This window comes from Anser cygnoides, chromosome 4, assembly GCF_040182565.1.
Source record: "Anser cygnoides isolate HZ-2024a breed goose chromosome 4, Taihu_goose_T2T_genome, whole genome shotgun sequence".
NCBI classification, from domain to species: Eukaryota; Metazoa; Chordata; class Aves; order Anseriformes; family Anatidae; genus Anser; species Anser cygnoides.
Genome location: NC_089876.1, coordinates 37,653,812 through 37,674,249, shown reverse-complemented (window position 1 = coordinate 37,674,249; position 20,438 = coordinate 37,653,812). Strand labels below are relative to the sequence as shown.

At 54.9% G+C, this 20,438-nt stretch overlaps 1 protein-coding gene across 3 annotated transcripts; it reads right to left on the bottom strand.

Annotated features, from left to right (window-relative positions):
• Positions 1-254: 254 nt before the first annotated feature.
• LOC136790690 (uncharacterized) lies at positions 255-18,204 on the bottom strand. Of its 3 annotated transcripts, none has more exons than XM_066996020.1 (10): positions 17,659-18,204; positions 6,500-6,574; positions 6,128-6,193; positions 5,620-5,691; positions 5,248-5,319; positions 4,978-5,049; positions 4,787-4,888; positions 3,598-3,705; positions 2,641-2,791; positions 255-1,624 (listed from the first exon to the last, which is right to left on the bottom strand). In XM_066996020.1, exons 1-10 carry the CDS (start codon positions 17,825-17,827, stop codon positions 1,303-1,305), a joined length of 1,209 nt encoding a protein of 402 aa, XP_066852121.1. In that variant the 5' UTR covers positions 17,828-18,204; the 3' UTR covers positions 255-1,302. The 3 variants fall into 3 exon arrangements, with proteins under 3 accessions (XP_066852121.1, XP_066852122.1, XP_066852123.1); XM_066996021.1 differs by lacking the exon at positions 17,659-18,204 and adding an exon at positions 6,971-8,059; XM_066996022.1 differs by lacking the exon at positions 4,978-5,049.
• Positions 18,205-20,438: the final 2,234 nt, after the last annotated feature.

Here is a 20,438-nt window from a genome sequence, read left to right as displayed (position 1 = left end):
AAATTGGATAAAGGGATATTGGTAGCCCACCAAAAAGGATCTAGAAGAAAAAGGGAGGACCAGGTACCATGGACACAAGTGGTACAGATCCCACACGGGCAATCATCAGAGAATTTACTGGTAGGTAAAAGGTAAAAAGTTCAGCTCTGATGAAGACATCTTACTTCATCCCGACGACCACCCGGACGACCACCAGAGAGTGATATGCAAGCACAGAAGGACTGATTAGATAATTAGCATACAAAGCGGGGCCTAGGAGGAGCTAGGAAATGAATATGCATAGATGTGTTGTAAAACTTAATGCATATGTAATATTTTAGGAGATAAAAGAGAACTGAGTGAACAAATCGGACGAAGTTAGATTTGGGCAGGCATGCCCCTAACTTCCAGCGCCTAATAAAAGCACCTTCATATCATCACTTTGTGGCTTATGTGTCTTCGTGAATGCTAACAAGATGATCAGGTCCAACCGTTAACCGTGCACCGGTTAACCGTTAACTGAGAGCCTTCTCTCCTTCGGCTTCTGGCCCCAGACAAATCTGAGGGAGGAAGAAGCTGAGGCCTGTACATGGCAAAGGACAGAAGGTGAGGCTTGGCTGTCCCCGAGAAGACAGAGCTTCAGCCCTGTGCCCTCCAACCCTGGGCCCATCCACGGGGAGACAACTCATCCTCACCCCCAGAGGGGACTCCGGAGCTCGACCCGAGCTTTCTGCTCCTCCAAGGAGCCACATGGGAGGAGACGGCCACCCTCAAGTGAGATTTTTCAAATGAGGATCTCTTACCTTTGGTGGTGGCAGCACCTCGGGTCTCCCCCTCTGGTTCCAGTTGCTTGTGCCAGCGTGTGGCAATCCCAGCCCTGACTCCAAAGAGTTAGAAATTTTTTCTTGTACTCCTTGAGGAGAGCTGAGCCGTAGGAGCGTTGGCATGGGGCACCCTGGCCAAAATCGGCCATCCGTGCAGTGTCAGGACCTGAGGAGGGCTGGCTGTGGGGAGCCTGGCCTCGGCCCAGGATCAGGAAGGGCCCGAGCTTGTGTGTGGCTGCGGCACTGCCAGTTTGAGCAGGGGGTTCTCGGGTGAGCGCTGTGCAGGGTCGCTGCCGCGCTCACAGCCCTTCTGTCTGCTCCTGCTGTGCTGCTCCCCAGCTCCCTTCCCCTGCGTTCCCTGCATGGTGGGCACAGTCTGGCTGACCCCCAGCACCGAGGACCCTCAGGGTTACTTTTCGATCAGTCACAAAGTCCTGCTGTGGGTTCCTGGGTGTTGCTGTACATAAGACCCGGACTGCTGTGCTGTATTATTCAATATTTATTGGAAGTGTGGCCAAGGCTGCATCCCGGGGGGCCTGCCCCAGCCCTTGGAAGAGGGTGGAGGGGGCCGTGGAGGTGATGTCTGTGTCCACGAGGACTGGGGGATACTGGGCCGGTCGCGTGCCTTCCATTGGTCTGCTGCCGTGCGTGGGGGCCGTGGAGGCCGGGCTGGTGGCAGGCGGGTCGGTCTTCCAGGCACTGATGGTGGCCGCTGGTGTCGGGCCTGGCTCTCAGGCGTACGACGGTGGTCAGGCTGCCTGTAGGGGCTCACGGAGCGGCTGCGGGTGTCAGTCTGGGCTGCCTGGGCTGCGGCGAGGCGCCTGCGGAGACAGGAATTTGCTGAGGCCGTGCTGCGGCTGCGGTGCCAGGCGGGTGCGAGGCAGCGGGGTGCAGGCATCCGGCTGTGCGTGAGCTGTGGGCACACATGCTCTGTGCAGAAAACAGGGTGCCCTGTGCCCTCCGCTGGGACTCTGCTCCCCTCCACATCCTGCCCCAGCTTGTCTCCTCCCCAGTGCCTCGCCAGCCATCCTGACCTGCCTGCTCTGCACGTGCTGTCCCAGCAAGAAGACCTGGCGCCCGCAGAGACAGGGGTCCACAGCCGGGCTCTGCATGGCCCAGTCACCACAGCCACCGACTGCCCTTTTTCAGAGCGCCTTGCAAGGACCAGTACTCAGCTCCCTGCCCGGCCCTGGCCCTGGACCAACAAGGTGACGGCCTCGGCTCCCTGTTCGGTGAGGTGCTGCCCATCCGCTCTTTGGGATGTGTAATTAAACACACAAGCTCTGTGTGTGCTGAAGACACGCACGCTGGCAGCGCTCAGGTGCGGCTGTGACACACTGACTGCCCCTCTCCAAGGCAATGCCCGCAGCTGGCAGGGCTCATCCCCATGCTCCCAGGAGCTGGCACACCTTGGCTGAGGCGGACACCTGCAATTCAGGGCGTCCCAGAACAGGGTGCCTTGTGCTGGGGGGAACTGGCACTGCTGCGCTTCTCTCTCTGATGGCACTCTCTCTCAGCTCCTGCATTTCTCTTCCTGGCCTTGCTTTGCCTACGGCTGTCCCTGGCTCTGCTCTTGCTGCGGAAGGGCCAAGCTTCGCTAAGACCAGCAACAGAAAAATGGGCTCCAGAACAGAATGCCCAGGAATTAGAGGCCACCTAAAACACTGGACAGCAGAAATTTCAGAAGAGTCTGGACAAAAACTAACTGCTCACATCACAATACGCTAACGACAACTGCTTCCTGGCTGGCAGCAGCCATATAATAATGTTAACAAAGATACGGTAAAGAATTTGGGAGGGGGAGAGGAGGAGAGGGAGCGGGGGAACAACAACTCACCGGTTTTCCTGCCGCCAACACCAGATAAGCACGCAGCACGCAACTGTCACAAGCACGAGGAAGGGAACCAAGACTGCCACAGCGCCTTCTATGCAGTACCTTCGGAAATTCTGGGGCTTTGCAGTGTTTGCATTGTTCTCCCCATCCACGCCTGCAAGAACAATTGTGGACATTGCCGTGTCCTGCGCACTACTGGTAATCTCACAGGAGGTCTGACATTGCCAGGAAGTGTTCTGTTTCATTTGGTTAGCATCTTTGAGCAAGTGAAAATCCTCAGGCCGCAATGCTTCCTGAGGTTCAGCAGAAGCTGGGGAATCTGCCAAAGGCACTGCAACTCAAGGCACTCTGGAGCCTCCCTTTTGCCTCTCAGCTTTGTTTTCCCTCCATCCTTTGTTTTCCCTGCCATAATGCTGAGAGCCCAGTGTCTCAGGTTTGCTCCCCCAGCTCTTTGGAGTTCTCAAAGTTCTTAGGCGCTTGCCCACCTTCGCTGCTCGAGGCACACTCGGAGCCTTAGGGACAAAACTGAACAAAATTCGGGAGCCCAGGAGTGCCAGTGAGGCAGTGCCCCATCTGTACTGAGTCAGGGCATCACTCTGGGCCTCAGCTCACAGGAGGGGTCCCGTTTCCCATTGTCTGCTCAGTGGGCTTCTGACGGCCTTGTTCCCCCAAGAGCAAAGTTCCAAAATCCCTGGGAACTGGGTGCGCTGGGAGGTGACCCCTCTCTAACCACAGCCACAGAGCTTTGTGAGCGTCCCTCCGCTGCACTGCTGTCACAGCCCGGGGAAGACAGCCATCTTCAGGGAGCCACTCCTGACTTCCTCTGCAACACTTGCTGCCTACTGACACTCTTGGGTTTGGCTGCTGACATGAGCTGCAAGAGCGGGTACCAGGGCAAGAACCTGCACACGCATGCTGGTTCTGGCTGGTGACAGCGGATGACCAAGAAACAGCCTTTACCTCGTGTGGCAGTTGACTTCATTGCCTCTGTTCTTTTGCCAGGGAGCGGCAGCCTGCGACCGCTTCGTTGCCAAAGCACCTCCTTCGGCACAGTCTCTCTAACCAGCCCTTTAGAAAGAAAGCAGGACAGTGTGACTATAAGGAACTGCTCCTCCTTTCGAGGACGGTATCTTTGGAAGGTAGTGCTTCTCAAAAGACATCCCTAAAGTTTAGAAGCTACGGCCTGGGCTTCTGGGGGAGGTACTCACTACTCCAAACAACATGTCATTCACAAAGAAAAATCTAAGTGTTCGACTCCTGGCAGTCTACCAGCACAGACAGCAAAATCTGGCCTGCTGCGAGACCAGGAGATTGCAGGAGATCTTCTTGTTCACATCGCACATAGTGCATTTTTGGTACACTGCAAGATGACGCTCAATTCGTGCCTTCAAAGAGGACATAAAAAAGCTGCATCCAGTTCAGAGGCAGGAACAGCCCTTCTGAGAAGCATGTCCATCCCATTATGCTGACTCCATCCCAAGACGTTTGGCCAAGTCATTTGAAACCCAACTAGAAGTGGACAGCTAAATCAGCTGAGACTGAGGTAAGTGCCTTTCCTTTCAGCTCCTACAAGTTAGGGGTCGGGCATCAAGCTGGGTGTGCAGCTTGAACTCGCCCCTGCCTGCAGGCTGTCACCGAGAATCCTCAGACATCAAGGAGAACGAGAGGGCTGGGCTGGGCTGCTTCGATCCCAGCCGCTGCCCCAAATCTGCCTGCGCTTTCCCTCCTCTGCCCAAGGGTGCTCTTCCCTCTGGTGACATGTGTCTCCCTGCTCAGGGGACAGCAAGCACTGCTTGGGATGTGCCTCCTGCCTTGAACTCGCCCAGCTGCAAGCAGCGCTGTGCGGGAGCTGAACACAAGTTCAGCAGAAGCCCTTTGCTGCTGGCTGGATACCAATGTTTGCACGGAACAGCTCGGACCAGTAATGGTAATGCTGGGCTAGCAGCTGCCCCTGGGACACGGCGTGACCCACAAGCGGCAGCAGAGGCTCTCGGCCTTCTCTGAGGCTCACCAGTGCCTGCTAGGTGTGAAATTGAGTGTCTCCGCTCTGATCCATCCCTTCCTGCTGTGCAGGTTACGGTGTGTCCACACATGGATTTAGAACCTCACCTTCCCAAGTCTTATGGCGGACAGAGAGAAATATACCCACCAGGTGCTGCCTCCTCTAACTCCTTTATGATATCCTCTACGATGTCAGAGGATGTTGGGGAAGATTTTCTTATTTCAGCATTGTCCTTTGCTCTTAGAGGACCTGAAGAGAAAGTAGGAAGTTAACTTTGGCACCAGTGCAATTTGGAGAACCAGGGCTTAGTTTGTGAAGTCAGTGAAATGACTACCCACCCCTGGGATACCAGCTGGGCTCCAGCGCCGGAAGCAGCCGAGGATCTGGCAAAGCCCTCCCTGGGGACACTTCTGCAACCAAAGACCCGTGAGAAGTTTCTGTCCCAGCGCCATCTACATCAATAGCTCAGTAGGAGAGCATACCAGGGCTCGTGCCTTGACAGGGCACACACACGTGCCGGTCTATACCCTCCCACCTGCAGAGATGCCTGGCTGACGTTTGGGCTTTGAACTGGCAGCTCTCAAAGGAAGTCAAAAGCCACAACTTACCCAGGCCATCTCCCAGAGCTTCAGTCCTGGAACCCATCTGGGAACCTGGATCACCTTTGCCTTCGGTCCCATCTGTAAACACAAGTGGAGTCCCTCCTGTGAACTACGTCAACATACTCCTTCTGGACCAGAGTGACAGAGAATGCAGTTCAAAGAGGGGACTGCTCCATGGTACTCGTCTCTCCCTGCCACTCAAGAGCATCTTGCAAACAGTTGCTGGGTGCCTGCAGTGGCACCGTGCTGGTACAAACTAAGCATGCGTGGAGCCGCCCGGAGAAGGGCCCTCCCCGTGCCCACCCCAGGTCTCAACTCAAGCGCAAGGTGCCTGCTGGCTCTGCAGCACCTAGATGCTCCTTCCTTCCGCTGACTTACCTGGCAGATTAACCTGAGGCTCGTGGTCCACATCAGGCTGAGGTGTCGAGTAGCCAGAGCCTACGAGAACTGCTGCAATCAAGCACAGAAGAGAAACATTCCCCTTGCATGGTGTGATCTACCTCTTCCTTAGTGACCTGCAGCGACTGGAGGGGGCTCAGGCAAGGATGTGGGACCCAGACACGAGCCAGGATTTCCAAAGCCGCAAAGGGGCCTGCTGAGCTGGAGGCTCCCTCTTGGCCTCTTCCCAAATCCTCTCTCCAGGCTGTGCGCAACACCCCGCAGGGAGCATGCCGCCAAAGGTGTGGCCCCTCAGGTGTTTCTTACGGGAAGATCTCTGCTGGACACAAAGGAAGACCCCACTGCAGGGGGAGCGTGCAGACCCCGGGAAAAATGATCATCCATGTTTGTCATGGAGAAGCCCCTGGCCAGTGAGCAGCTGAACCCTTGCTGAGCTAGCTCAACAGACCGTTAACAAACAGCAAGGAAATGAACACGGACAACTTACCACCTGTGGGACCCATACTGGCAGGCTCAGGAGCAGGATTCCATGGAGGCACTTGACCAGTACTGCCTGTGGGCACAAGTGGGATCAGACACAGGTAAGGGGAGCTTCCATTGCCTCTTGGGGCCTGCCTCTTCCTCAGTGACCGGGAGGCACTGGCTGGGGCTCAGGTAATGACATGGCCCAAATAGGAAGAAAAGCCTGGGTTCTTCCCTCTCTGTGGAGAGGGGCAGGGGTGGCATCTCTCCAAGTGAAGAAATATTCAGGGCTCATTTGTGCAAGCCCCCTCAAGGCACAAACGCACTTGGAAGACCCTGAATAAACTATTACAGCCCATTAGCCATCTTCCTTCAAGGAAGCACACTCGCAACGTACCTCGGGGATCCTCCTGAGGCTCCAAACCATGATCCAGCTGAGAAGCTGGATATGGAGAAGCAACACCATCATCATCTAAAATCAAGCAGAGATGAGAGAAGTTGCCATGGCATGCTGTGCTCTCCCTCTTCCCCAGCACCCTGCAGTGACTGAGGGGGCTGAGGCAATGTCACGGGACAAAGATGCAGGTGGAAGTTTCCCAAGAGGGGCCAGCGGCCTCAGCCCCACAGGGGCTCAGACCCAGGCTTCTCGGCCCCAGCGCCACTCACGGCCCCCCCGGCAGGAAACAACCCCGCAGCAGCCACGGCCCCACCGTGCCACCCTGCGGGGCTTCTGCCTCCTGCCTGCCCCCTGCCCGCGGTGCCCGCCCGGCCCTGCTGCTATCCCGTCCCCGTCCCCTCCATCCATATGCGTGCCGCGCAGCACCATGCCGCCCAGGGTTTGGTGTTGGCCCCGGCCCTGCCCACCCACCTGCTCCCGGTGGTCGCCATGGCGCAGCCTGGGCACCCCAGGCACACAGGGCCACCAGGAGGAGGAAGAGGACGCAGGCAGGGGCCGTGGCTCCCCACACTCGCACCATGCTTCCACCACCGCCGCTGCAGCTGCAGCTAGTGCTGCTGTCAGGACCGGTGCGGAGCAGTGCCTGTGGCCTGACCCAGCGTCACAATGGGGTGTCAGGACCTCACGGCCCAGCACTGCATCACCGAGAGCTATTGTGACCTTGCAGCCCTCACGGTGTCACGGAGCAGCGTTGGGACCTCATGGCCCTCGCAGCATCACGGAGAGGTGTTGTGACCTCACGGCTTGGCACAGTGTCACAGCAAAGTTCTGAAGAAATTCTGCATTTCAGCTTACACTTCTTGCTCATAGGCTTTCAAGTAAAACTCTTGTTTTACCCGATTTCCAATGGTGATTTATCCGGCTACAGAATCTGTCTTTGAGACTAGGGAATGTTACCTAATGATTTCCTGAATTGCCAAGGTGATGGCATTCATGCTCTGCGGGTGGCAAGTCGCAGGCTGGCAGCCAGTTGAAGGAGCTGACACGATGTCTGTGGGCTTTGAAGGGCACTTGCCTTTGCAAAGGCAGATGCCGTGAGAAGCGTGGCTGATCTTTGCTCTTTTTGTTGAACCTGTTTTTTCTTCTTCCCCGCCTCTGAATGCAGCCATTACTTCCTAGGGGCTGACCAGTCTTTGAGGTGCACAATCACCGTCCCAGTTCCAAGCACAGCTGTCCCACTACGTGCACTGCTGTCCCAGTACAAGCATCAGCATCCCAGTACCAGTGGAGATGCCCCACCAAATCTGTCCTAGTACCAGCAACATGGCCCCAGTAAGAGCATCACCACCCGAGTACCAACATCACTGTCCCGCTTCCAGTACCACCTCCAGCACCCTGATTGCCCCCAGCTCCACTATTGGTATCTCCACAAGGTCCCAGCACCACTACCGGCATCTCTGTCCAGGACTGGTAGCAGCATCCCCAACTTGGTGCCAGCACGCCCAGCCCCAGCTTCCCCAGCCCATGCTGGTATTGGCAACTCCAGTACCAGCAGCCCCAGCCCCAGCATCCCCCAACCCACCGCGAACACCCCAGACAGGCACCTCCTGGGGACCCCTACAGACAGCCGGCCCATTGGCTCCCCATCACAGCTCCATGGTACCAGTGGCGGTACCACAGGGCCCGCTTCCACCACAGATGGGAGCAGCATTGGCACCCCTGCAAAAGAGAGGAGGTGGAAAACCAAGGAAACCCTACTAACCTGAAAGTACCCCAAACTACCCCCACCCCTGTCTCCAGGGCCTGCTTGCTGCCCCCATCCCTGGAGCGATGCTGATCCCATACCAGCCCGCTCACATCCCCACCATCCTCCACCCGCTGCCTAAGGCCAATGCCTGGTCTGGGGTGCCGGGCTCACAGTTCGTGTGGTGCTGCTCCCACCTGCGGTGCTGCCCCTACCCGCTGCTCCTCCGTGTCCCCCCATCTGTGTCTGGGGTCAGCCCATGGTGATGGGGACACTGGTGCCCCACAGCCGCTGGAGCTGAGGCCTGGGGGCCATGCCGCACAGGGAGCCCCTGCACCCCACAGGCTCCTGCCTGCTGCAGGCCCCCACCCACCCCGGTCCCCCACCACCGCTTCTCCTGAATCCTCCGCTCCCGGGGCAGCTGCTCCCTGCTCCCTGGAACCTGACCAGGAGCAGGGGCAGCCGCCACTCCCTCAGAGGACAACGTGGTGCTCCCCAAAGATGAGGGGACACAAATCCCACCACCACCCCCCCAGAGCACTCTGGCTCCACCAACCTGTGCTGAGGCGGCACCCGGTGGTGAGTCTGCGGCAGTGGCACAGCCACTGGTGGAAGTTTTACTGGCAGTTTTCTTCCTATCACCAAAGATTTTCAGCTCGACGTCTTTGTGGCCACCGTAGCCAAGATGGCTGCCATTCGCCACTTCACGCAGGAGACATTCTCGGTTTACAAGCAGCAATCTAGAAGGGCACCTTTCCGAGTCAGCTCCCTTAGTACCTGGATCAAGAAGTTATCATCGAGGTGCTTTAGGAATTTCCTGGACCTGTTTGTGTCTGCTTCTTGTCATTCCCTGCTAACATCTGGCAACCCAAAGTCACCCACCCACTTAGGGACAAGGGCAGCTGATCTGGAGACATTGCCTAATTCCTTGTTGAACCACCCATCCGTGTAGTCACTCGGGATGGGAGGCCGTCTCCAACTCCCACAACAACATCCGCATTATTGGTTTGTCCCTTAATCCTCACTCAGAGGCTCTCAACCGTGTCATTGCGCCAGCCCCCTGCCTCACCTGCCCTGCCTATCCCTCCTGATGAGCCTAGAACCGTCCCTCGCAGCACTCCAGTCACAGCCCTCTGCCCAACCAGTCGTGCTTATGCCAACGATGATGTAGTTCTGGGGCTGAGCCAAAGCTTGCCAGTACGTCTGCCTGAAGGCTCACCTTTTCAGATGCACGGTATTTACAATAAAGGGTTCTCATTCATGCATCCCCTCAAAATAAATAAATAAGTAAATACATAAAAAAGAAATGGGGGAAGAGAAAGAGAGAAAAAGGATTTTACATGATCTTGGTATCAATCGTACTTTTGCTGCCCTTCGGCACTGTTAGGGGTTCCTCAGGCTCTCTCACAAGAGCAGGGCTGTCCCCCACTTCTGCTCTCTAATGAATTCACAGTATCACAGTATCACAGATTTCTAGGTTGGAAGAGACCTCAAGATCATCGAGTCCAACCTCCGACCTAACACTAAGTACTCCACTAAACCATATCGCTAAGCTCTACATCTAAACGTCTTTTAAAGACCTCCAGGGATGGTGACTCCACCACCTCCCTGGGCAGCCCGTTCCAATGCTTAATAACCCTTTCGGTAAAGAAGTACGTCCTAACATCCAACCTAAAACTCCCCTGTCGCAACTTTCGCCCATTCCCCCTCGTCCTGTCACCAGGCACGTAGGAGAACAGACCAACCCCCACCTCTCTACAGCCTCCTTTAAGGTAACTGTAGAGAGCGATAAGGTCGCCCCTGAGCCTCCTCTTCTCCAGGCTGAACAAGCCCAGCTCCCTCAGCCGCTCCTCGTAAGGCTTGTTCTCCAGACCCCTCACCAGCTTGGTCGCCCTTCTCTGGACTCGCTCGAGCACGTCCATGTCCTTCCTGTAGCGAGGGGCCCAAAACTGAACACAGTACTCGAGGTGCGGCCTCACCAGAGCCGAGTACAGGGGCACAATCACTTCCCTAGACCTGCTGGCCACACTGCTTCTTATGCAGGCCAGGATGCCGTTGGCCTTCTTGGCCACCTGGGCACACTGCTGGCTCATATTCAGCCGACTATCAACCAATACTCCCAGGTCCCTCTCGGCCAGGCAGCTTTCCAGCCACTCATCTCCCAGCCTGTAGCTCTGCTTGGGGTTGTTGCGCCCCAGGTGCAGGACCCGGCACTTGGCCTTGTTGAACTTCATACAGTTGACCTCAGCCCATCGCTCCAGCCTATCCAGATCCTCCTGCAGAGCCTTCCTGCCCTTGAGCAGATCGACACACGCACTTAGCTTGGTGTCATCTGCAAACTTACTGAGGGTGCACTGGACGCCCTCATCCAGATCATCGATAAAGATATTAAAGAGGACCGGCCCCAGTACCGAGCCCTGGGGGACACCACTAGTGACCGGCCTCCAACCAGATTTGACTCCATTCACCACAACTCTCTGGGCCCGGCCATCCAGCCAGTTTCTAACCCAGCGAAGCGTACGCCAGTCCAAGCCCCGAGCAGCCAGTTTCTTGAGGAGAATGTTGTGGGGAACGGTGTCAAAAGCCTTACTGAGGTCAAACTGACAGGCCTATAGCTCCCCGGGTCTGCCCTGCGGCCCTTCTTATAGATGGGCGTCACATTGGCTAGCCGCCAGTCAACTGGGACCTCCCCCGATAGCCAGGACTGCCGATAAATGATGGAAAGTGCCTCGGCCAGCTCCTCCGCCAGTTCTTTCAGTACCCTCGGGTGCATCCCATCCGGCCCCATCGACTTGCGCACATCCAAGCTCCGTAGCAGGTCGCCAACCATTTCCTCATGGATAGCGAAGGCCACATCCTGCTCCCCATCCCCTTCCACCAGCTCAGGGCACTGGGTATCCAGAGAACAACCGGTATTGCCGCTAAAGACTGAGGCAAAGGCGGCATTAAGCACCTCAGCCTTTTCCTCATCCTTAGTAACTAGGTTTCCCCTCGCATCCAGTAAAGGATGGAGATTCTCCTTAGTCCTCCGTTTCGCGTTGATATATTTGTAAAAGGATTTTTTGTTGTCTTTAACGGCAGTAGCCAGGTTGAGCTCCAGATGAGCTTTGGCCTTTCTAATTTTCTCCCTGCACAGCCTCGCTACATCCTTGTAGTCCTCCTCAGTGGCCTGCCCTTTTCTCCAAAGATTATAAACCCTCTTTTTTCTGCTAAGCACAAGCCGCAACTCTCTGTTGAGCCAGGCCGGTCTTCTTCCATGCCGGCTCGTCTTTGGACACGTGGGGACGGACCGCTCCTGTGCCATCACGATTTCCTTCCTGAGGAGCGCCCAGCCTTCCTGGACTCCTCTGCCCTTCAGAACCGCCTCCCAAGGGACTCGGCCAACCAGCGTCCTGAGCAGCTCAAAGTCAGCCCTCCGGAAGTCCAATGCAGCAGTTTTACTGGTCCCCTTCCTGGCCTCACCAAGAATAGAGAACTCTACCATTTCGTGGTCACTCTGCCCAAGACAGTTTCCGACCACCACATCTCCCACCAGTCCTTCTCTGTTTGTGAAGAGAAGGTCTAGCGGGGCACCACCCCTGGTAGGTTCACTGACCAGCTGCGTCAGGAAGCTATCTCCCACGCTCTCCAGAAACCTCCTAGACTGCTTTCTCTGTGCCGTGTTGTGTTTCCAGGATATGTCCGGGAAGTTGAAGTCCCCCACGAGGACAAGCGCCGACGATTTTGCAACTTCTGTCAGTTGCCTATAAAACTCCTCATCCGTCTCCTCATCCTGGTTCGGCGGTCTATAACAGACCCCGACCAGGATGCTAGCCTTGCCGGCCTTCCCGCGGATCCTAACCCACAGGGTTTCAACCTTATCATTCCCAGCCTGGAGTTCCACAACATCAAAAGATTCTCTGATGTAGAGAGCCACGCCACCACCCCCTCTGTGCTGCCTGTCCCTCCTGAAGAGCCGATAGCCAGGCATTGCAGCACTCCAGTCGTGGGAGCGGTCCCACCACGTCTCCGTGATGGCAACCAAGTCCTAGCCTGCCTGCTGCACGATGGCTTCCAGCTCCTCCTGTTTGTTACCCATGCTGCGTGCATTAGTGTAGATGCACTTCAGCTGGGCCATCGCCTTCTTCCCCGGCCTAGCCATTGTTTCCCCCGGCACAGCTCCAACAAGCCTTGTTTGAGCCCCGTCCCCCTTCTTACCTAGTTTAAAGCGCTCTCTATGAGCCCCGCCAGCTCCTGGCCTAGGATCCGTTTTCCCCTTGGAGATAGGGACCCGTCTGGGGCCATCAGGCCGGGTGCCGAGTAAAGCTCCCCATGGTGAAAAAACCCAAAATTTCTGTGCTGGCACCAGCCTCTGAGCCACCTATTAACCACGCGAGCTTTCCATGTCCTCTCCGTGCCTCTCCCTTCCCCCGTAGGGATGGACAAAAACACCACCTGCACTCCCGCTCCCTCCACCAATCGTCCCAGCCCCCTATAGTCCTGTTTGATAGCCTTGGAGGCTTCTCTTTTCAACATCGTCGCTGCCAGCCTGGACTATCAAAAGCGGGTAATAGTCAGAGGGGCGAACCAGGTTTGGAAGCTTCCTGGTAATGTCTCTGACCCTGGCCCCAGGGAGGCAGCAGACTTCCCTATGTGTGGGGTCAGGCCAACAAATAGGGCCCTCCATTCCCCTGAGGAGGGAGTCGCCCACAACGATCACCCTTCTTTCTTTCTTGGTGGAGGCAGTCCTGAGGCGTGGAGTCAACTTCCTCACCTCAGGCATCCTCCTGGGTAGGCTTCCCTACCTCATCCTCACCCACCGGTCTCTCCAGCTCCAGGGCCTCAAACCTATTGTTCAAGGGCACCTGGGAAGGCGGCACCGGAAGGGGAGGGCATCTCCTGCGAGGTCGAGCAGGGACCTGTCTCCATTCCTCCTCAACTCGCAGGTCCCCTCCCTCTGCCCGATGGCGACAGGGCAGGGGGTCCACCCCCCTTTGGAGCGTCTCACCCTGGTCCCTCTCCCTCCAGTCCTGCAGGGAGTCGCTCCACCAGTCTATCTCCCGCTCGCACTCCCTGATATCCCTCAACCTCTGCACCTCCTCCTTGAGCTCCGCCACCATGCGGACCAGGTCGTCCACCTGCTCGCACCTCACGCAAGCAGTCTCTCTGCCCCCGCCGATGGCAGCAAGAGGCTCAGACACTCCCCGCATCCGGAGACCTGAACTGCCGCATGTTTGGACGGGCAGTCGGTCTGGGTGTGTACTGACTTCCTAGAGAAAGCATTCAGAGAAATGCAGAGAAAGAATTCAGTGCTGCAAAACCAAACCAGAACAGAGGTGTTGCTGAACTAACAAAAGCAGAAGATTGATCAATAGCTAAAGGGGTGAGCTTTGTGAAACCTCTCTGGCCCTGGCTGTTTCCTGCAGTTCCCCACCATCACGGAGATGGGCCAGAGCCCCCTCGACCTGCATGAGGGCTTGGGAGTGAGACAACAGGAGCGTCCAGTTTCTCCTGTCCACTCATTTCTCCCTTACTCAGGAAATTCTTAAGAAAGGGGCAGAAGGGCTCTCAAAACCAGGAGCCCTCTGTGTTCAGCATTGCCATCATCTTCGTACTTTGGGCGCTAGCACACGGAAAAAGAAGGAAAGAAATTACAAAGCTCTCTCAGCTGAGTCACAGGAAGAGCCGCTCTCAGCAAGAGTGCTGCAGACTGAGGCCACAACATCAGCCAGAAAATGCTGAGCAAATGCAGCTTTCTCACAAGCCTCCTCTCTCCTCAGCGCCTGTGTCTGCTGGCTTTCACAAAGTGCCTGTCAAGACATTGCTGCAAGGAAAACATGCAGGCTGTTTCTCTGCTTCTTCTGTGACCTGGATTTGGAAGAACCACCACCATGGGACGCTTCTCAAACAAGGCATCAGTATTGGCAGCCACCCTCACAGGGAAGAACCCTTTCCTAACGCCCAGCCTGAACCTGCCCTGTCCCAGCTCCGTGCTGTTCCCTCGCGTCCCCAGAGAGAAGAGATCAGCGCCTGCCCCTCCACTCCCCTCCTCAGGAAGCTGAGGGCCGCCATGAGGCCTCCCCTCAGTCGCCTCTTCTCTCGGCTGAACAAACCAAGAGACTTCAGCTGCTCCTCACACCTCTTGCCCACCAGACCTTTCACCATCTTCAGCAACCTCCTCTGGACACTCTCCAATAATTTTATGCCCTTCAGGACACAAAACTTGTACTTTCAGCTTCAGTCCTTAAAGAGTTAATGAGTTTCCTCGAAGTGCAACGGAGCGTTTAAGACCAGTCAGAAGATTTCTTCCAAACTCTTTTAGCATTTTCCCTTTCTAGGATTTACATCTCTAGTCTTAATAGCTGATCTTCCTTCTTTCCAAATTATAACTATAACCTTTTAAAGGACTTACTTCTGCCTTTTTGTATGACAGAATTTGTTTGGACAGTTTGACACTTGCTGAACTATCATGGAATCACTTAGGTTGGAGAAGATCTCTGAGATTGAAGATCTGAATGGATTTGATTGAAGATTTGAAGGATGTACCCCTTGAAAGGTATGACTGGGAACTTTTACTGATGGTAGTAGTTTTGTGAAGAATGGAGCACGATATGCAGGGTATGCAGTAACAATCCTGAAGACAGTAATCGAAGCAAAACCTTTACCACCTGGAACATCAGCACAGCGAGCAGAACTGTTAGCCCTAACTCGAGCACTGGAACTGAGTAAAGGAAAGATGGGAAATATTTGGACAGATTCAAAGTATGCCTTTGGAGTGGTCCACGTTCATGGAGTATTATGGAAAGAAAGAGGGCTGTTGTCCTCACAAGGGGCCAATATAATCGTGATATAATCCAATATCACGAGGAGGTGTTAAGTCTGATAAATGCGGTACAAAAACCAAAACAAGTGGCTATCATGCACTGCAAAGCCCATCAAGGAGGAACCTCAAAGATATCAGAAGGGAATCGGTTGGCAGATCGAGCAGCTCGACAAATTGCTCAGAAGGTGTGGAATGTGATGGCTCTGGTACCACTCAAGGTAGGCCCCGCTCGTCTTAATCTTCCCAAGGAAGCAAGATATTCGCCAGAGGATGAGAAATTAGCAAATCTCCTAAAGGCCCGAAAGAACTCTGATGGATGGTATGTGACCGCTACGGGCCAGGTAGTAATACCCCCCTTGGTGATGCGAGAAATACTTCAGACAAGACATAATGAGTGTCACTGGGGTGCAGAGGCAATGGTAACATTTTTAAAACGTAGCATTATCTCTACACATATGTTAACAGTGGCAAAATCAGTAACGTCAAAGTGTGAGATTTGTTTGAAAAATAATCCAGTAGCAAGAAAACATGCTGAAATGGGAAGAGTGAGAGTAGGGATAGAACCAGGAGATTACTGGCAAGTTGATTTTGTAGAGTTACCTAGGACTAGGGGATATAGGTATTTGTTAGTAGGGGTTGACACCTTTTCCGGATGGCCAGAAGCCCTTCCCTGTCGCACCAATCAAGCTAAAGAGACAGTAAAATGGTTCTTGCGGGAAATCATTCTGAGGTTCGGGGTACCGTTAGGAATATCCTCGGATAGGGGACCGCACTTTGTTGCATCTGTGGTTAAAGACGTAAGCCGGCTATTAGGAATTTCTTGGCATTTACATACTGCATGGGGACCCCAATCTAGTGGACAGGTAGAAAGGGTGAACCAAACACTAAAGGGACAGATCAGTAAAATCTGCCAGGAAGCCAAAATACAATGGCCACAAGCTTTGCCTATAGCCTTACTGAGAATAAGGATAAAGCCAAGGAGTGGAATGGCAGTAAGCCCATACGAGATTATATATGGAAAGCCTTATGAATCCTCAGAACCAAATCCTAATATGCACATAACAGGGAACCAGGATGTTTATAATTATGTATTGTCTCTTGGCAAAACTTTAGCTCAACATCGAAGTGTTTTGGTGTGGAACCGACCGTTGTCACTGGAAAACCCTGTCCACGACATTCAGCCAGGCGACCGAGTGTACATCAAAAACTGGAATGAAGAACCCCTGAAAGAACGGTGGGCCGAACCTTATCAAGTATTATTGACTACTTTTACAGCTGTAAAGGTAGAAGGGGTGGATGCTTGGATTCATTACACTCGGGTGAAAAAGGTTCCTGAACTTTGGTCGGTGCGAGCAATCGGAGATACAAAACTACAGATGAGGCGCATATAACCATACAATGTCGGGGTTCTTAACAACGGTAACGACAACAGTAATTGTTTTGTGTAAATACCTTGTAATTGGGCTCCTAGAAATACCAGAAAAATATAAGAAAGAGGAAATATTCAAAGGAGAAAATGTTACTTTGGAATGTGGAATGCACGACGATAAACCAATAACAATTAGCTCTCTACAGGTGGTCTGGGGGAAAATAAATGACTCCGGACAGAGCCAGGAAATAGACATAAACACAGCCGGGGACAATACAGGATTGAAGGCTGCACGGAAGGGGAAGGCGTACGTAAGTAATACCCCAGAACTGGGCCTACAACTGAGAGGAGCTACCACCCTAACCCTGTTTAGTGTTACTAATGTCAACGAAGGAAACTACCGGTGCATAGTAACACATGAAAATAGCAACAGATTATGGGATAAGAGAAACATTGGTATATCCAAAATTGGATAAAGGGATATTGGTAGCCCACCAAAAAGGATCTAGAAGAAAAAGGGAGGACCAGGTACCATGGACACAAGTGGTACAGATCCCACACGGGCAATCATCAGAGAATTTACTGGTAGGTAAAGGTAAAAGTTCAGCTCTGATGAAGACATCTTACTTCATCCCGACGACCACCCGGACGACCACCAGAGAGTGATATGCAAGCACAGAAGGACTGATTAGATAATTAGCATACAAAGCGGGGCTAGGAGGAGCTAGGAAATGAATATGCATAGATGTGTTGTAAAACTTAATGCATATGTAATATTTTAGGAGATAAAAGAGAACTGAGTGAACAAATCGGACGAAGTTAGATTTGGGCAGGCATGCCCCTAACTTCCAGCGCCTAATAAAAGCACCTTCATATCATCACTTTGTGGCTTATGTGTCTTCGTGAATGCTAACAAGATGATCAGGTCCAACCGTTAACCGTGCACCGGTTAACCGTTAACTGAGAGCCTTCTCTCCTTCGGCTTCTGGCCCCAGACAAATCTGAGGGAGGAAGAAGCTGAGGCCTGTACATGGCAAAGGACAGAAGGTGAGGCTTGGCTGTCCCCGAGAAGACAGAGCTTCAGCCCTGTGCCCTCCAACCCTGGGCCCATCCACGGGGAGACAACTCATCCTCACCCCCAGAGGGGACTCCGGAGCTCGACCCGAGCTTTCTGCTCCTCCAAGGAGCCACATGGGAGGAGACGGCCACCCTCAAGTGAGATTTTTCAAATGAGGATCTCTTACCTTTGGTGGTGGCAGCACCTCGGGTCTCCCCTCTGGTTCCAGTTGCTTGTGCCAGCGTGTGGCAATCCCAGCCCTGACTCCAAAGAGTTAGAAATTTTTTCTTGTACTCCTTGAGGAGAGCTGAGCCGTAGGAGCGTTGGCATGGGGCACCCTGGCCAAAATCGGCCATCCGTGCAGTGTCAGGACCTGAGGAGGGCTGGCTGTGGGGAGCCTGGCCTCGGCCCAGGATCAGGAAGGGCCCGAGCTTGTGTGTGGCTGCGGCACTGCCAGTTTGAGCAGGGGGTTCTCGGGTGAGCGCTGTGCAGGGTCGCTGCCGCGCTCACAGCCCTTCTGTCTGCTCCTGCTGTGCTGCTCCCCAGCTCCCTTCCCCTGCGTTCCCTGCATGGTGGGCACAGTCTGGCTGACCCCCAGCACCGAGGACCCTCAGGGTTACTTTTCGATCAGTCACAAAGTCCTGCTGTGGGTTCCTGGGTGTTGCTGTACATAAGACCCGGACTGCTGTGCTGTATTATTCAATATTTATTGGAAGTGTGGCCAAGGCTGCATCCCGGGGGCCTGCCCCAGCCCTTGGAAGAGGGTGGAGGGGGCCGTGGAGGTGATGTCTGTGTCCACGAGGACTGGGGGATACTGGGCCGGTCGCGTGCCTTCCATTGGTCTGCTGCCGTGCGTGGGGGCCGTGGAGGCCGGGCTGGTGGCAGGCGGGTCGGTCTTCCAGGCACTGATGGTGGCCGCTGGTGTCGGGCCTGGCTCTCAGGCGTACGACGGTGGTCAGGCTGCCTGTAGGGGCTCACGGAGCGGCTGCGGGTGTCAGTCTGGGCTGCCTGGGCTGCGGCGAGGCGCCTGCGGAGACAGGAATTTGCTGAGGCCGTGCTGCGGCTGCGGTGCCAGGCGGGTGCGAGGCAGCGGGGTGCAGGCATCCGGCTGTGCGTGAGCTGTGGGCACACATGCTCTGTGCAGAAAACAGGGTGCCCTGTGCCCTCCGCTGGGACTCTGCTCCCCTCCACATCCTGCCCCAGCTTGTCTCCTCCCCAGTGCCTCGCCAGCCATCCTGACCTGCCTGCTCTGCACGTGCTGTCCCAGCAAGAAGACCTGGCGCCCGCAGAGACAGGGGTCCACAGCCGGGCTCTGCATGGCCCAGTCACCACAGCCACCGACTGCCCTTTTTCAGAGCGCCTTGCAAGGACCAGTACTCAGCTCCCTGCCCGGCCCTGGCCCTGGACCAACAAGGTGACGGCCTCGGCTCCCTGTTCGGTGAGGTGCTGCCCATCCGCTCTTTGGGATGTGTAATTAAACACACAAGCTCTGTGTGTGCTGAAGACACGCACGCTGGCAGCGCTCAGGTGCGGCTGTGACACACTGACTGCCCCTCTCCAAGGCAATGCCCGCAGCTGGCAGGGCTCATCCCCATGCTCCCAGGAGCTGGCACACCTTGGCTGAGGCGGACACCTGCAATTCAGGGCGTCCCAGAACAGGGTGCCTTGTGCTGGGGGAACTGGCACTGCTGCGCTTCTCTCTCTGATGGCACTCTCTCTCAGCTCCTGCATTTCTCTTCCTGGCCTTGCTTTGCCTACGGCTGTCCCTGGCTCTGCTCTTGCTGCGGAAGGGCCAAGCTTCGCTAAGACCAGCAACAGAAAAATGGGCTCCAGAACAGAATGCCCAGGAATTAGAGGCCACCTAAAACACTGGACAGCAGAAATTTCAGAAGAGTCTGGTCAAAAACTAACTGCTCACTTCACAATACGCTAACGACAACTGCTTCCTGGCTGGCAGCAGCCATATAATAATGTTAACAAAGATACGGTAAAGAATTTGGGAGGGGGAGAGGAGGAGAGGGAGCGGGGGAACAACAACTCACCGGTTTTCCTGCCGCCAACACCAGATAAGCACGCAGCACGCAACTGTCACAAGCACGAGGAAGGGAACCAAGACTGCCACAGCGCCTTCTATGCAGTACCTTCGGAAATTCTGGGGCTTTGCAGTGTTTGCATTGTTCTCCCCATCCACGCCTGCAAGAACAATTGTGGACATTGCCGTGTCCTGCGCACTACTGGTAATCTCACAGGAGGTCTGACATTGCCAGGAAGTGTTCTGTTTCATTTGGTTAGCATCTTTGAGCAAGTGAAAATCCTCAGGCCGCAATGCTTCCTGAGGTTCAGCAGAAGCTGGGGAATCTGCCAAAGGCACTGCAACTCAAGGCACTCTGGAGCCTCCCTTTTGCCTCTCAGCTTTGTTTTCCCTCCATCCTTTGTTTTCCCTGCCATAATGCTGAGAGCCCAGTGTCTCAGGTTTGCTCCCCCAGCTCTTTGGAGTTCTCAAAGTTCTTAGGCGCTTGCCCACCTTCGCTGCTCGAGGCACACTCGGAGCCTTAGGGACAAAACTGAACAAAATTCGGGAGCCCAGGAGTGCCAGTGAGGCAGTGCCCCATCTGTACTGAGTCAGGGCATCACTCTGGGCCTCAGCTCACAGGAGGGGTCCCGTTTCCCATTGTCTGCTCAGTGGGCTTCTGACGGCCTTGTTCCCCCAAGAGCAAAGTTCCAAAATCCCTGGGAACTGGGTGCGCTGGGAGGTGACCCCTCTCTAACCACAGCCACAGAGCTTTGTGAGCGTCCCTCCGCTGCACTGCTGTCACAGCCCGGGGAAGACAGCCATCCTCAGGGAGCCACTCCTGACTTCCTCTGCAACACTTGCTGCCTACTGACACTCTTGGGTTTGGCTGCTGACATGAGCTGCAAGAGCGGGTACCAGGGCAAGAACCTGCACACGCATGCTGGTTCTGGCTG